The sequence below is a fragment of the Pezoporus occidentalis genome, unplaced genomic scaffold, assembly GCF_034315485.1.
Source record: "Pezoporus occidentalis ecotype Australia unplaced genomic scaffold, CSIRO_AGI_Poc_V1 ctg641, whole genome shotgun sequence".
Taxonomy (NCBI): domain Eukaryota; kingdom Metazoa; phylum Chordata; class Aves; order Psittaciformes; family Psittacidae; genus Pezoporus; species Pezoporus occidentalis.
This window is the reverse complement of record NW_026915989.1, coordinates 1-15,206: the sequence shown is the minus strand read 5'-3', so window position 1 is coordinate 15,206 and position 15,206 is coordinate 1. Positions and strand designations below refer to the sequence as shown.

Here is a 15,206-nt window from a genome sequence, read left to right as displayed (position 1 = left end):
CCCCCAGAAGACCTGGGGATGGGATGGGATGGAATGGGACGGGATGGGATGGGAGCGGGTGGGGTGGGATGGGATGGGCATGAGGAAGGAGCTGCGGTGTCCCACAACCACCCCAAACCCTTGTTGGAGACAACAGAACTTCCTCACCCCTAGAGAAGGGAAGGGGACCCCTGGGGATACCAGGCTGGGACAGTTGAGAGTCCAAAGAGCTCCCAATGGATCCAAATGCTCCGACCTCCCCCCAACCCTTACCTGACTGCGCCTCCACGGGGGTGAAGAGGAGGAGGATGAGGATGAAGCCACCAAGCTCCATCCTCACCATCACCAGGGGCTGAAGGAGCAACTGAGCTGCAGGGCCCGAGACTGTGGCTTTGTGCCCCGGAGCTATGTGGTCACCAACCACAAGGTCAACAGCCCCATGAGTAATCTCCAGCCAAGCCCATAGACAGCAGCCCCAGGGTGTCCCCATGGTGACCCACCACGTCCAACCCTTGCCCCATAGACCAGGGAGGGACCCGGTGGTGGCCTCACCCTGATAAGATTCAGGCGAGGTCCCCTCCCGGCCCCACCTTAGGGTGTTGCCACCTCTGGGGCTGAGTCACCTGACGGACACGTCATCACCTCACCCAGATAGAGCACCCAGGGCCACCCATCCCCTGTGTCCCACCAGGAAGGAGAGCATCTGCAGTGGTAGAAATGGAACCTTTATTCCAACACATCAAAGCGGAGCAGGGAAAGGTCCTCGGTGGTGGCCAGCACCCCTTGAGGAGTCCTTCATCCCCTTTGATGGGGCATCATCCTCACTGGACCTCCCCAAGCTTCATCATCCCAATAAATAGGGAGCATGAAAGGTCTCCAACCCAACGCTGGGTTCTCCACGCCCATGTTGGGTTCTCCAACGGCTTATTGGGTTCTCCAAGCCCAGTTTGGGTTCTCTAACCCCTTGTAGGGTTCTCCAACCCCATATTGAGTTGTCCAACCCCATGTTGAGTTCTTCAACCCCGTGTTGAGTTGTTCAACCCGATATTGGGCTCCCCAACCCAATATTGAGTTCTCCAACCCAATATTGAGTTGTCCAACCCAACACTGGGTCATCCAACCCCATCTCATCCATCTTCCAGCATGTCCCGCGCGCTGGCAGCCCAGATTTGGGTCTCCCCTTAGAAGACCCCGTTGCTTGAGGCCTTCATCCTGGGTCAAAGCTTGGTGGCAACCTGTGGCCTGGAGATCTTCATCTGCAAGGGGGAGAAGGAAGGAAGGGGGTGAGAAGGGCGTGGGGTGGTCCCCATGGCGGTGGGATGGTGCTGGAGGAGGACGCACCGGAACGGACGTGTCCACCATCTCCAGTGCAGGCGTGAAGCTGCGTTGACTCTCGCCACCTCCACGGTGGGGCTGGGGTGGGCTGGGCCGCCCCCAGGACCTGGTGCTGGGGTCCCTGATGGTGCCCCCTGCTCCCACGTCGCTGTAGAGGAAGCCATCAGGCGAGCGCCAGGAGAGGGAGTCCTCCTCGTACCAGGAGCCAGCGACGGAAGATTGATGGTCACTGGGGGGACAACGGGAAGGGGGCTCAGAGGAGCTGGGATGGGGATGGTGGTGGGGTGGGATGGTGGGTCCATGGGGGTGGGATGGGATGTTGGGATGGGGATGATGGGATGGGGGTAGTGGGTCCATGGGGGTGGGATGGGATGTTAGGATGTGGATGATGGGATGGGGATAGTGGGAGGGGGATGGTGGGTCCATGGGGGTGGAATGGGATGTTGGGATGGGGATGGTGGGATGGGGATAGTGGGATGGGGATGGTGGGTCCATGGGGGGGGGGATGGGATGTTGGGATGGGGATGGTGGGAATGGGATAGTGGGATGGGGATGGTGGGTCCATGGGGGTGGAATGGGATGTTGGGATGGGGATGATGGGATGGGGATGGTGGGTCCATGGGGATGGTGGGATGGGGATAGTGGGATGGGGATGGTGGGTCCATGGGGATGGTGGGATGGGGATGTTTGGATGGGGATGGAGATGGTGAGATGAGGATGGTGGGATGGGGATGGTGGGATGGGGATCATGGGATGGGGATGGTGGGATGGGGATGTTTGGATGGGGATGATGGGATGGGGATAGTGGGATGAGGATGGTGAGTCCATGGGGGTGGGATGGGATGTTGGGATGAGGATGATGGGATGGGGATAGTGCGATGGGGATGGTGGGTCCATGGGGGTGGGATGGGATGTTGGGATGGGGATGATGGGATGGGGATAGTGGGATGGGAATGGTGGGTCCATGGGGGTGGGATGGGATGTTGGGATGGGGATGATGCGATGGGGATGGTGGGTCCATGGGGATGGTGGGATGGGGATAGTGGGATGGGGATGGAGATGGTGAGATGAGGATGGTGGGATGGGGATGGTGGGATGGGGATAGTGCGATGGGGATGGTGGGTCCATGGGGATGGTGGGATGGGGATGTTTGGATGGGGATGATGGGATGGGGATAGTGGGATGAGGATGGTGGGTCCATGGGGGTGGGATGGGATGTTGGGATGAGGATGATGGGATGGGGATAGTGCGATGGGGATGGTGGGTCCATGGGGGTGGGATGGGATGTTGGGATGAGGATGATGGGATGGGGATAGTGCGATGGGGATGGTGGGTCCATGGGGATGGTGGGATGGGGAGGGTTGGGATGAGGATGATGGGATGGGGATAGTGCGATGGGGATGGTGGGTCCATGGGGGTGGGATGGGATGTTGGGATGGGGATGATGCGATGGGGCTGGTGGGTCCATGGGGATGGTGGGATGGGGATAGTGGGATGGGGATGGTGGGTCCATGGGGATGGTGGGATGGGGATGTTTGGATGGGGATGGAGATGGTTAGATGAGGATGGTGGTATGGGATGGTGGGATGGGGATCATGGGATGGGGATGGTGGGTCCATGGGGATGGTGGGATGGGGATGTTTGAATGGGGATGATGGGATGGGGATAGTGGGATGGGGATAGTGGGATGGGGATAGTGGATCCATGGGGATGGGGTGGGATGTTGAGATGAGGATGATGAGATGGGGATAGTGGGATGGGGATGGTGGGTGGATGGGGATGGTGGGATTGGGATAGTGGGATGGGGATGGAGATGGTGGGATGGGGATGGTGGGTCCATGGAGTGGGGATGTTGGGATGGGGATGAGGATGGTGGCTCCATGGGGGTGGAGGATGGAGGGATGGAGATGGTGGGATGGGGATGATGGGATGGGGAGAGTGGGTCCGTGAGGGTGGGATGGGCATGTTAGGATGCCCATGGTGGGATGGGGATGATGGGATGGGATGGTGGGTCCAAGGGGATGCTGGGGTGGGGATCTTGGGATGGTAATGATGGGACAACGCGGATGGGATGGGGATGTTAGGATGGGGATGATGGGATAGGATGTTAGAATGGGGATGTTTGGATGGGGACGATTGGTCCATGGGGATGGGGCTGGTGGGTCTATGGGGATGTTGGGATGGGGATGATGGGATACGATGTTGGGATGGGGATGTTTGGATGGGGACGATGGGTCCATGGGGATGGGGCTGGTGGGTCTATGGGGATGTTGGGATGGGGATGCTGGACTGGGGATGGGGATCTCCACACCAAGGAAACCAGAGCGGGGAAGGTTCCTCCCATCCCACCTCAACATCCTCCTCCTCTGGCGTTCCCTGGCCACGATGATGCCGAGGACGATGCAGGTGAGGAGCAGGACGGTGGCCACCAGCCCCAGGCCTGTGGCCACTTTGCTGATGCGCCCCGAGCACTGTGGGCCCGAGTACCAGAAGAAGGCTTCATCCTGGCAGCTGCAGCAGGGAATGGGTCTGAGACCTTCACCTCCATGGGGACACGGCCACCAAGCACCAACCAAGGACAGGGATAGGGGTGGGATGGGGATGTGGGGCCATGGGGTTGGTGGGTCCATAAGGGGGATGGTGGGGCCATGGGGATGGTGGGGCCATGGGGATGGTGGGTCCATGATGGGGATGGGGGGGCATAGTGATGGTGGGGCCATGGGGATGGTGGGGCCATGATGGGGGTGGGCGGTCATAGTGATGGTGGGGCCATGGGGATGGTGGGTCCATGAGGGGGATGGGGGGGCATAGTGGTGGTGGAGCCATAGGGATGGTGGGTCCATGAGGGGGATGGGGGGGCATAGTGATGGTGGGGCCATGGGGATGGTGGGGCCATGATGGGGGTGGGCGGCCATAGTGATGGTGGGGCCATGGGGATGGTGGGGCCATGAGGGGGATGGGGGGGCATAGTGATGGTGGGGCCATGGGGATGGTGGGGCCATGGGGATGGTGGGGCCATGGGGATGTGGGGCCATGGGGATGGTAGGGCCATGGGGATGGGGGGCCATGACAGGGATGCTGGGGCCATGGGGATGATGGGGCCATGGGGATGGTGGGTCCATGAGGGGGATGGGGGGCCATAGTGATGGTGGGGCCATGGGGATGGTGGGGCCATGGGGGGGATGGGGGGACCATAGTGATGGTGGGGCCATGGGAGAGATGGGGGGAACATAGTGATGGTGGGGCCATGGGTGAGATGGGGGGAACATAGTGATGGTGGGGCCACGGGGATGGAGATGGGATGGGGATGGTGGGTCCATAAGGATGTCGTGATGGGGATCGGGTGGGTATGGGAGGAGGATGCCGAACCATAGGGATGATGGGGTGGAGATGTTGACCCATAGGGACGATGGGATGGGGATATTGACACATAGGGACAATGGGATGGGGATGTTGACCCATAGGGACGATGGGATGGGGATGTTGACCCATACTGATGATGGGATGGGTTTGTTGACCCATAGGGACAATGGGATGGGGATATTGACCCATAGGGACAATGGGATGGGGATGTTGACCCATAGGGACGATGGGATGGGGATGTTGACCCATACTGATGATGGGATGGGATTGTTGACCCATAGGGATGATGGGATGGGGATGTTGACCCATAGGGACGATGGGATGGGGATGTTGACCCATAGGGATGATGGGATGGGGATGTTGACCCATAGGGACGATGGGATGGGGATGTTGACCCATAGGGACAATGGGATGGGGATGTTGACCCATAGGGACGATGGGATGGGGATGTTGACCCATACTGATGATGGGATGGGATTGTTGACCCATAGGGACGATGGGATGGGGATGTTGACCCATACTGATGATGGGATGGGATTGTTGACCCATAGGGACGATGGGATGGGGATGTTGACCCATAGGGACAATGGGATGGGGATGTTGACCCATAGGGATGATGGGATGGGGATGTTGACCCAAAGGGACAATGGGATGGGGATGTTGACCCATAGGGACAATGGGATGGGGATGTTGACCCATAGGGACAATGGGATGGGGATGTTGACCCATAGGGACAATGGGATGGGGATGTTGATCCATAGGGGTAGCAGGTCCATGACTCACAAGCAGGAGGGCCCTTGGAGGGTGACGCGGCACTGCCCGTAGTGGCAATCCAGCGAGGTGGGTCTGTTGGGGGTGCAGGCGGTGATGCAGGAGATGAGGCCGCCCACGGTGTCCGTGAAGTAGAACTGAGAGTAACCAGGAGGGGCCCGGATCCGGCAGAGCTCTGTGGGTATGGGGGCACAGGGGGCACGGGAGGGGGTGAGGGGTCTGGGGGGCACAGGGGTATGGAGGGCATGCGGAGAGATGGCGAGAGGGATGGGGTGGGGATGGAGGTGGGGATGGGGATGGGATGGGATGGGGATGGGGGGGGATGGGGATGGGGATGGGGATGGGGATGGAGATGGAGGTGGGGATGGGGATGGGATGGGATGGGATGGGGATAGGGTGGGGATGGGGATGGGGATGGGATGGGGATAGGGTGGGGATGGGGATGGGGATGGAGATGGAGGTGGGGATGGGGATGGGATGGGATGGGGATACGTGGGGATGAGGATGGGGATGGGATGGGGATAGGATGGGGATGAGGATGGGGATGGGGATGGGGATGGGATGTGGTGAGGATGGGGATGGGGATGGGGATGGGAATGGGGATAGGATGGGGATGGAGGTGGGGGTGGCGATGGGATGGGGATGGGATGGGGATGGAGGTGGGGATGGTGTGGGGATGAGATGGGATGGGGATAGGGATGGAGATGCGGATAGAGGTTGGGATGGTGTGGGGATGAGAGGGGATGGGGATAGGGATGGGGATGAGGATGGGGATGGAGATGGGATGGGGTGGGGATGGGGTGGGGTTTGGGATAGGGTGGGGATGTGTTGGCGATGGGGATAGGGTGGGGATAGGGTGGGGATGGAGATGGGATACAGATGTATGGGATGAGATGGGAAGGGATGGAGATGGGGATGGAGACGGAGATGGGATGAGAGGGGATGAAGATGTTGAGGTGAGGATGAAGCTATTGTGCCCATGGATCTGGTGAATCCATGGCTGGTGCTGGGGTCGCAGCAGGGTCTCACCATCCAGGTCTGATGTCTCTGTCATGCTCCTTATGACAGGGTCAGGCGGCACCTTGAGGCACAGGATGTCTGTGGTGGGGACAGGAGACATCAGAGACCCCCCCTTGGTCCATGGAGGGCCCCACTGAGGTCCATGGAGGGGCACCCACCCGTCTCGTGCTGGCAGACCCCTTGTCCAGCCTCCACGTCCTTCAAGGTCTGCACCAGGCCCTGGGTGATGTCCTCCATGTCCTGGCTCACGTTCTTGGGTACCACCAGGGTGAAGAAGACCTCGTGGGTCACCACGATGCTGCCGGGACTTGGGGACACAGTGGGGTCAGGATGAGGACAATGAGATCAGCTTCGACCCCCCCCCCCCAACATGGGGCTCCATTGGTCCTCACCTGAGGGTCAGAATCCTCACCCCCTCGTAACCAGAGGTGGTCCCATAGATCCTCATCGACTGCAGAACCAAAGAGTCTCATCAAGGACCATGGAGGGGACAACGTGGCCCGTGGAGGCTCTCGGTCCCCTCATCCTCACCTCCCTCTGGAATAGCTCTTCAAAGGCCCCATAGGCCTCGGATGTGGGGTCCAAGAGGTCCTTGGTGAAGTTGAAGTTGGTGACGGTAACGTTCAGCTCCGCTTGTGCCATGATGGTCCCTGGGAACGCTGGAGGACACAAGGGATGTGGGTCACCATGGGGTCCCTAGGAGCTCCAGAGAGCCCCATGGATGGGTGAAGGTGGCACCTACGGAGGTTGGTGTCAATGGACTCAGTGGAGAACTCGCACAAGGGTCCATAGAAGATGGGGGTGCAGAGACACTTGATGCCATCATGGGTGCCCCCGTTGTAACAGAAGCCTGGTGGGACGAAGGAGGGGGTCAGGAGCACACAAGGACACCCCCATGGATGCGGGGGGAGGTGGGGAGGGAGAACAACACCCATTGAGGGGATGGGTTTTATGGGGTGGTTGGGGGGGACTCACCTGTAGGGATGAGGGACGTGGATGGAGGTGACAGCAGAGGAGGTTCCAGGGATGGAGATGGAGGTAGAAGACTCTGCTGAGGTGGTTGGAACATTGGTGGAGGTCACTTCATTGGTGGTAGCAGCACTGGAGGTGGCTCCAATGGTGGTGAATGACGTGGAGGCATCAACAGAGGTGGTTGTGGCACTGATGGAGGTGACCACATTGGAGGTGACAGCAGAGGAGGTGGCTCCAGAGGTGGAGAAGCTGCTGGAGGCATCAATAGAGGTGGTTGGAGCTGCTGTGGAGGTCCCAAGTATGGAGGTGACAGAAGAGGAGGTTGTTCCATAACTGGAGAAGGAGGAAGGAGGCTCTGCTGGAGTGGTTGTGGCTGTCATGGAGGTCTCCTCTATGGAAGTGACACCCGAGGAGGTGGTTCCAATGGTGGTGAATGAGGTGGATGCATCAATATAGGTGGTTGGGGCACTGGTGGAGGTCAGCTCATTGGTGGTGACAGCAGAGGAGGTGGCTCCAGTGGTTGAGAAGCTCGTGGTGGCATCAACAGAGGTGGTTGGAGCTGTTGTGGAGGTCACCCCTGTGGACATGGGAGCAGTTGAGGTGGCTCCAGTGGTCAAGAACATCGTGGAGGCAGCAGAGGTGGTTGTGGCACCGGTTGAGGTCACCTCAGTTGAGGTGACTCCAGTGGAGGTGGTTGGGGCTGGGGTGAAGATGCCCTCAGTGACGGAGGGAGCAGAGGAGGAAGCTCCAGAGGTGGAGGGGCTCGTGGAAGCATCGATAGAGGTGGTTGGGGCTGCTGTGGAGGTCACCTCAGTGAAGGTGACAGCAGTGGAGGACGTTCCAGAGGTGGAGAAGGAGGTTGGAGGCTCTGCCGTTGAGGTTGGGGCATTGGTGGAGGTCCCCAGTGTGGACGTGAGAGGGCTGGAGGTGGAACCAGTGGTGGAGAAGGTGCTGGAGAAATCGACTGGGGCCGATGTGGCCCTCGTGGAGGTGACCTCAGTGGATGTGACACCGGTGGAAGAGGCTGCAGTGGTCAAGGAGAGCGTGGAGGAAACACCTGAGGTGGCTGTGGAAGACGTTGGGATCCCCTCAGTGAAGGCTGGACCAGTGGAGCTGGCTCCAGAGGTGGAGAAGGTGCTGGAGGCATCAAGAGTGGTGGTTGGAGCTGCCGTGGAGGTCACATGGATAGAGGTGACAGCAGAGGAGGTTGCAGGGATAGAGATGGAGGTAAAAGACTCTGCTGAGGTGGTTGGAGCATTGGTGGAGGTCACTTCATTGGAGGTAGCAGCACTGGAGGTGGCTCCAATGGTGGTGAATAAGGTGGAGGCATCAACAGAGGTGGTTGTGGCACTGGTGGAAGTGACCACATTGGAGGTGACAGCAGAGGAGGTGGCTCCAGTGGTGGAGAAGGAGGTTGGAGGCACTGCTGTTGAGGCTGGAGATGTCAAGGAGGTTGCCTCTATGGAAGTGACAGAGCTGGAGGTGACTCCAGTGCTTGAGAACCCTGTGGAGGCATCCATGGAGGTGGTGGTGGCACTCATGGAGGTCACCTCAGTTGAGGTGGGAACAGTGGAGGTGGATCCACTGGTGGAGGAGGAAAATTCTGAAGTGGCTGTGGAAGATATTGGGGTCCCATGAGTGAAGGTGGGAGAGGAAGCGGAGGAAGCAGTGGAGGGGAAGGTTGTGAAGGCATCAGTAGAGATGGTTGGAGCATTGGTTGAGGTCATCCCATTAGAGGTGGCTGCAAAAGAGGTGGCTGCAGTGGTGGAGAAGGTACTGGAGGCATCAACAGTGGTCGTTGGAGCTGCCGTGGAGCTCACATGGATGGAGGTGACAGCAGAGGAGGTTCCAGGGATGGAGATAGAGGTAGAAGATTCTGCTGAGGTGGTTGGAGCATTGGTGGAGGTCACCTCATTGGTGGTGGCAGCACTGGAGGTGGCTCCAATGGTGGTGAATGACGTGAAGGCATCAACAGAGGTGGTTGTGGCACTGATGGAGGTGACCACATTGGAGGTGACAGCAGAGGAGGTGGCTCCAGAGGTGGAGAAGGTGCTGGAGGCATCAATAGAGGTGGCTGAAGCTGTTGTGGAGGTCCCCACTGCAGAGGTGACAGAAGAGGAGGTGGTTCCATAACTGGAGAAGGAGGAAGGAGGCTCTGTTGGAGTGGTTGTGGCTGTCATGGAGGTCTCCTCTATGGAAGTGACACCCGAGGAGGTGGCTCCAATGGTGGTGAATGAGGTGGATGCATCAATAGAGGTGGTTTGGCCACTGGTGGAGGTCAGCTCATTGGTGGTGACAGCAGAGGAGGTGGCTCCAGAGGTGGAGAAGCTCTTGGTGGCATCAACAGAGGTGGTTGGAGCTGTTGTGGAGGTCACCCCTGTGGACATGGGAGCACTGGAGGTGGCTTCAGAGGTGAAGGAGAGCGTGGAGGTGTCCATTGAGGTGGCTGTGGTTGATATCGGGGTCACCTCAGTGAAGGTGACAGCAGTGGAAGAGGTTCCAGAGGTGGAGAAGGAGGTTGGAGGCTCTGCTGTGGAGGTTGGGGCATTGGTTGAGGTCATCTCATTGGTGGTGGCAGCAGAGGAGGTGGCTCCAGATGTTGAGAATGACGTGGAGACATCAGCAGAGGTGGCTGTGGCTGTTGTGGAGGTCACCATTGTGGACATGGGAACAGTTGAGGTGGCTCCAGTGGTGGAGAACATCGTGGAGGCAGCTTCTGACATGGTTGGGGCTGTTGCAGAGGTCACAGCAGTGGAGGCGGCAGCAGAGGAGGTGGCTCCAGAGGTGGAGAAGGTGCTGGAGGCATCAATAGGGGTGGTTTGGGCTGTTGTGGAGGACACTTCAGTCAAGGTGGCAGCAGAGGAGGTGGCTCCAGGGGTGGAGAAGGAGGTTGGAAGCTCTGTTGGAGTGGTTGTGGCTGTCATGGAGGTCTCATCTATGGAAGTGACAGCCGTGGAGGTGGCTCCAATGGTGGTGAATGAGGTGGATGCATCAGTAGAGGTGGTTGGGCCACTGGTGGAGGTCAACTCATTGGTGGTGACAGCAGAGGAGGTGGCTCCAGTAGTGCTGAATGACGTGGAGGAATCAACAGAGATGGCTGGAGCTGTTGTGGAGGGCACCCCTGTGGACATGGGAGCACTGGAGGTGACTTCAGAGGTGAAGGAGAGTGTGGAGGTGTCCATTGAGGTGGCTGTGGTTGACATCAGGGTCACCTCAGTGAAGGTGGCAGCAGTGGAAGAGGTTCCAGAGGTGGAGAAGGAGGTTGGAGGCTCTGCTGTTGAGGTTGGGGCATTGGTTGAGGTCATCTCAATGGAGGTGGCAGCAGAGGAGGTGGCTCCATTGGTGGTGAATGACTTGGAGGCATCAGCAGAGATGTCTGTGGCTGTTGTGGAGGTCACCAATGTGGACATGGGAGTAGTTGAGGTGGTTGGATCCAGTGGTGGAGGTCACATCAGTGGACGAGGCAGCAGAGGAGGTCTCCACATGGTTGGAGGTGTTGTAGAGGTCACAGCAGTGGAGGTGGCAGCAGAGGAGGTGGCTCCAGAGGTGGAGAAGGTGCTGGAGGCATCAATAGGGGTGGTTTGGGCTGTTGTGGAGGACACTTCAGTCAAGGTGGCAGTAGAGGAGGTGGCTCCAGGGGTGGAGGAGGAGGTAGGAGGCTCTGTTGGAGTGGTTGTGGCTGTCATGGAGGTCTCATCTGTGGAAGTGACACCCAAGGAGGTGGCTCCAATGGTGGTGAATGAGGTGGATGCATCAGTAGAGGTGGTTGGGGCACTGGTGGAGGTCAACTCATTGGTGGTGACAGCAGAGGAGGTGGCTCCAGTAGTGCTGAATAATGTGGAGGAATCAACAGAGGTGGTTGGAGCTGTTGTGGAGGGCACCCCTGTGGACATGGGAGCACTGGAGGTGACTTCAGAGGTGAAGGAGAGCGTGGAGGTGTCCATTGAGGTGGCTGTGGTTGATATCGGGGTCACCTCAGTGAAGGTGACAGCAGTGGAAGAGGTTCCAGAGGTGGAGAAGGAGGTTGGAGGCTCTGCCGTTGAGGTTGGGGCATTGGTTGAGGTCATCACATTGGAGGTTGCAGCGGAGGAGGTGGCTCCATTGGTGGAGAATGATGTGGAGGCATCAACAGAGGTGGTTGGAGCTGGTGTGGAGGTCACCAATGTGGACATGGGAGGAGTTGAGGTGGATCCAATGGTCAAGAACGTCGTGGAGGCAGCTTCTGACATGGTTGGAGGTGTTGTAGAGGTCACATCAGTGGACGTGGCAGCAGAGGAGGTGGCTCCAGAGGTGGAGAAGGAGGTTGGAAGCTCTGTTGGGGTGGTTGTGGCACTGACGGAGGTGAGCACATTGGAGGTGACAGCAGAGGAGGTGGCTCCAGGTGTGGAGAAGGAGGTTGGAAGCTCTGTTGGAGTGGTTGTGGCTGTCATGGAGGTCTCCTCTATGGAAGTGACACCCGAGGAGGTGGCTCCAATGGTGGTGAATGAGGTGGATGCATCAATAGAGGTGGTTGGGCCACTGGTGGAGGTCAAGTCATTGGTGGTGACAGCAGAGGAGGTGGCTCCAGGTGTGGAGAAGCTCGTGGTGGCATCAACAGAGGTGGTTGGAGCTGTTGTGAAGGTCACCCCTGTGGAGATAGGAGCAGTTGAGGTGACTTCAGAGGTGAAGGAGAGCGTGGAGGTGTCCATTGAGGTGGCTGTGGATGACATCGGGGTCACCTCAGTGAAGGTGACAGCAGTGGAAGAGGTTCCAGAGGTGGAGAAGGAGGTTGGAGGCTCTGCTGTTGAGGTTGGGGCATTGGTTGAGGTCACCTCATTGGTGGTCGCAGCACTGGAGGTGGCTCCAGATGTGGAGAATGATGTGGAGGCATTAATGGAGGTGGTTGTGGCACTCCTGGTGGTCACTGCTGTTGAGGTGGGAACAGTGGAGGTGGCTCCAGAGGTGGTGAAGGAGGTGGAAGCCTCTGCTGACGTGGTTGCAGCATCGGGTGAGGTCATCCTATTGGAGCTGGCAGCAGAGGAAGTTTCTCCAGTGGTCAAGGATATGGTAGAGGTAACAACAGAGGTGGTTGAAGCATTGGTGGAGGTCACCCCATTGGTGGTGACGGCACGGGAGGTGGCTCCAGAGGTGGAAGAGGAGGTTGGAGGCTCTCCTGTTGAGGTTGGGGCATTGGTTGAGGTCACTCCCTTGGTGGTGGCAGTACTGGAGGTGGCTCCAGAGGCGGGGAAGGTTTTGGAGGTGTCAAGAGATGGTTTTGGGGAGCTCATGGAGCCCCCCAGTGCGGAGGTGGCAGCAGGTGACCTCAGGTGCGATAAGGGCAGTGGAGGCGAGTCCATGGGTGGAGAAGGAAGAAGAAGGCTTTCTTGTGGTGTTTGGAGCAAGGTTCGAGGTCATCTCAGCAGGGGTGGAGGTGGTGGGGGTGGTTCCAGTGATGTTGGTCCCCATGGAGCCATTTTGTGCACTGGTCCTGGATGTGACCGTGGTCTCTGGCCCATCCGTGTGGTTCACGTTCATGTTCTCACCACAGGCAGCTCCTGTTGGGGTTCAGACATGAGGAGATGCCCCAAAACCTCCTGCAACCACCCCCTCCATTCATCCACCTCCTCCATCCACCCACCTCCTCCATTGAACCACTTCCCCATCCATCCACCCCCTCCATCCATCCACCTTCTCCATCCATCCTCCTCCTCCATCCACCCACCTCCTCCATTGAACCACTTCCCCATCCATCCTCCTCCTCCATCCACCCACCTCCTCCATTGAACCACTTCCCCATCCATCCACCCTCTCCATCCATCCACCTTCTCCATCCATCCTCCTCCTCCATCCATCCACCTCCTCCATCCAACCACCTCCTCCGTCGAACCACTTCCTCATCCATCCACCTCCTCCATCCACCTCCTCCTTCCATCCTTGTCCATCCACCTCCTCCATCCAACCACTTCATCATCCAACCACCTTCTCCATCCAACCACTTCATCATCCAACCACCTTCTCCATCCAACCACTTCACCATCCAATCACCTTCTCCATCCACCTTCTCCATCCAACCACTTCTCCATCCATCCACCTTCTCCATCCACCTTCTCCATCCAACCACTTCTCCATCCATCCACCTTCTCCATCCATCCACCTCCTCCATCCATTCACCTCCTCCCTCCATCCAGCTACTCCCACCATCCTAATTCTCCATCCAACCACTTCTCCATCCATCCACCTCCTCCATTCATTCACCTCCTCCCTCCATCCAGCTACTCCCACCATCCTAATTCTCCATCCAACCACTTCTCCATGCATCCACCTCCTCCATCCACCCACCTCCATCCATTGACCGTCTCAACCCATCCACCTTCTCCATCCATCCACCTTCTCCATCCACCTTCTCCATCCAACCACTTCTCCATCCATCCACCTCCTCCCTCCATCCAGCTCCTCCATCCATCCACCTCCTCCATCCACCTTCTCCATCCATCCACCTCCTCCATCCATCCACCTCCTCCATCCATCCACCTCCTCCACCCAACCACCTTCTCCATCCATCCACCTTCTCCATCCATCCACCTCCTCCATCCATCCACCTCCTCCATCCGTCCACCTCCTCCACCCAACCACCTTCTCCATCCATCAACCTTCGCCTTCCACCTCCTCCATCCAACCACCTCCTCCATCCAACCACCTCCTCCATCCAACCACCTCCATCCATCCACCACCTCCATCCACCCACCTCCTCCATCCAACCACCTCCTCCATCCAACCACCTCCATCCATCCACCACCTCCATCCACCCACCTCCTCCATCCACCACCTCCATCCAACCACCTCCTCCATCCAACCACCTCCTCCATCCAACCACCTCCATCCATCCACCACCTCCATCCACCCACCTCCTCCATCCAACCACCTCCTCCATCCAACCACCTCCATCCATCCACCTCCATCCATCCACCACCTCCTCCACCCACCCACCTCCTCCACCCACCCACGTCCTCCTCCACCCACCCACCCCATGGTATTCCCGATCCCACCTGCCAGCACCAGGACGAGGATGAGGCCCATGGCGCGTCCCATCCCTGCGGAGCCGGAGCAGCTGTGAGCCGACGGGACAAGGGGCAGGAGCAGGGACTTTGTCCCGGGTGGGGATGCCAGTGATGATGCAAGCAGTGACATAAGTGGGAGCCACTTCCTGGTCCGCACCCCAAATGCCTTTGGGTTGTAAATGGGTGGGAATGGGCAAGGGAAGGGAAACGGGGAATGGGAGATGGGGTATGGGGTATGGGGTGTGGGATATGGGAGATGGGGTATGGGGTATGGGGTGTGGGGTATGGGGCATGGGGTATGGGGTATGGGTTATGGGATATGGGAGATGGGGTATGGGGTATGGGGTATGGGATATGGGAGATGGGGTATGGGGTATGGGGTGTGGGATATGGGAGATGGGGTATGGGGTATGGGATATGGGGTATGGGGTATGGGATATGGGGTATGGGGTGTGGGGTATGGGGTATGGGGTATGGGATATGGGGTATGGGGTGTGGGGTATGGGGCATGGGGTATGGGGTATGGGGTATGGGATATGGGAGATGGGGTATGGGGTGTGGGGTATGGGGTATGGGGTATGGGATATGAGGTATGGGGTGGGGTATGGGGTATGGGGTATGGGGTATGGGATATGGGGTATGGGGTGTGGGGTATGGGATATGGGATATGGGGTATGGGGTATGGGATATGGGGTATGGGGTGTGGGATATGGGGTATGGGATATGCGG

General features: G+C 58.5%; 2 protein-coding genes across 2 annotated transcripts; both read right to left on the bottom strand.

Annotated features, from left to right (window-relative positions):
• Positions 1 to 690: 690 nt before the first annotated feature.
• Positions 691 to 7,324, bottom strand: LOC134174958 (mucin-3A-like). Its single transcript, XM_062640352.1, has 9 exons — positions 7,211 to 7,324; positions 7,000 to 7,127; positions 6,861 to 6,919; positions 6,627 to 6,775; positions 6,478 to 6,546; positions 5,461 to 5,623; positions 3,664 to 3,825; positions 1,321 to 1,543; positions 691 to 1,235 (listed from the first exon to the last, which is right to left on the bottom strand). Exons 2-9 carry the CDS (start codon positions 7,108 to 7,110, stop codon positions 1,197 to 1,199), a joined length of 975 nt encoding a protein of 324 aa, XP_062496336.1. The 5' UTR covers positions 7,111 to 7,127; positions 7,211 to 7,324; the 3' UTR covers positions 691 to 1,196.
• Positions 7,325 to 7,439: 115 nt separating this feature from the next.
• On the bottom strand, positions 7,440 to 12,776 carry LOC134174959 (serine-rich adhesin for platelets-like). The gene is made up of 2 exons (XM_062640354.1): positions 10,924 to 12,776; positions 7,440 to 10,878 (listed from the first exon to the last, which is right to left on the bottom strand). The coding sequence occupies exons 1-2, from the start codon at positions 12,774 to 12,776 to the stop codon at positions 7,440 to 7,442; spliced, it is 5,292 nt and encodes a 1,763-aa protein (XP_062496338.1).
• Between the last annotated feature and the right edge of the window lie 2,430 nt (positions 12,777 to 15,206).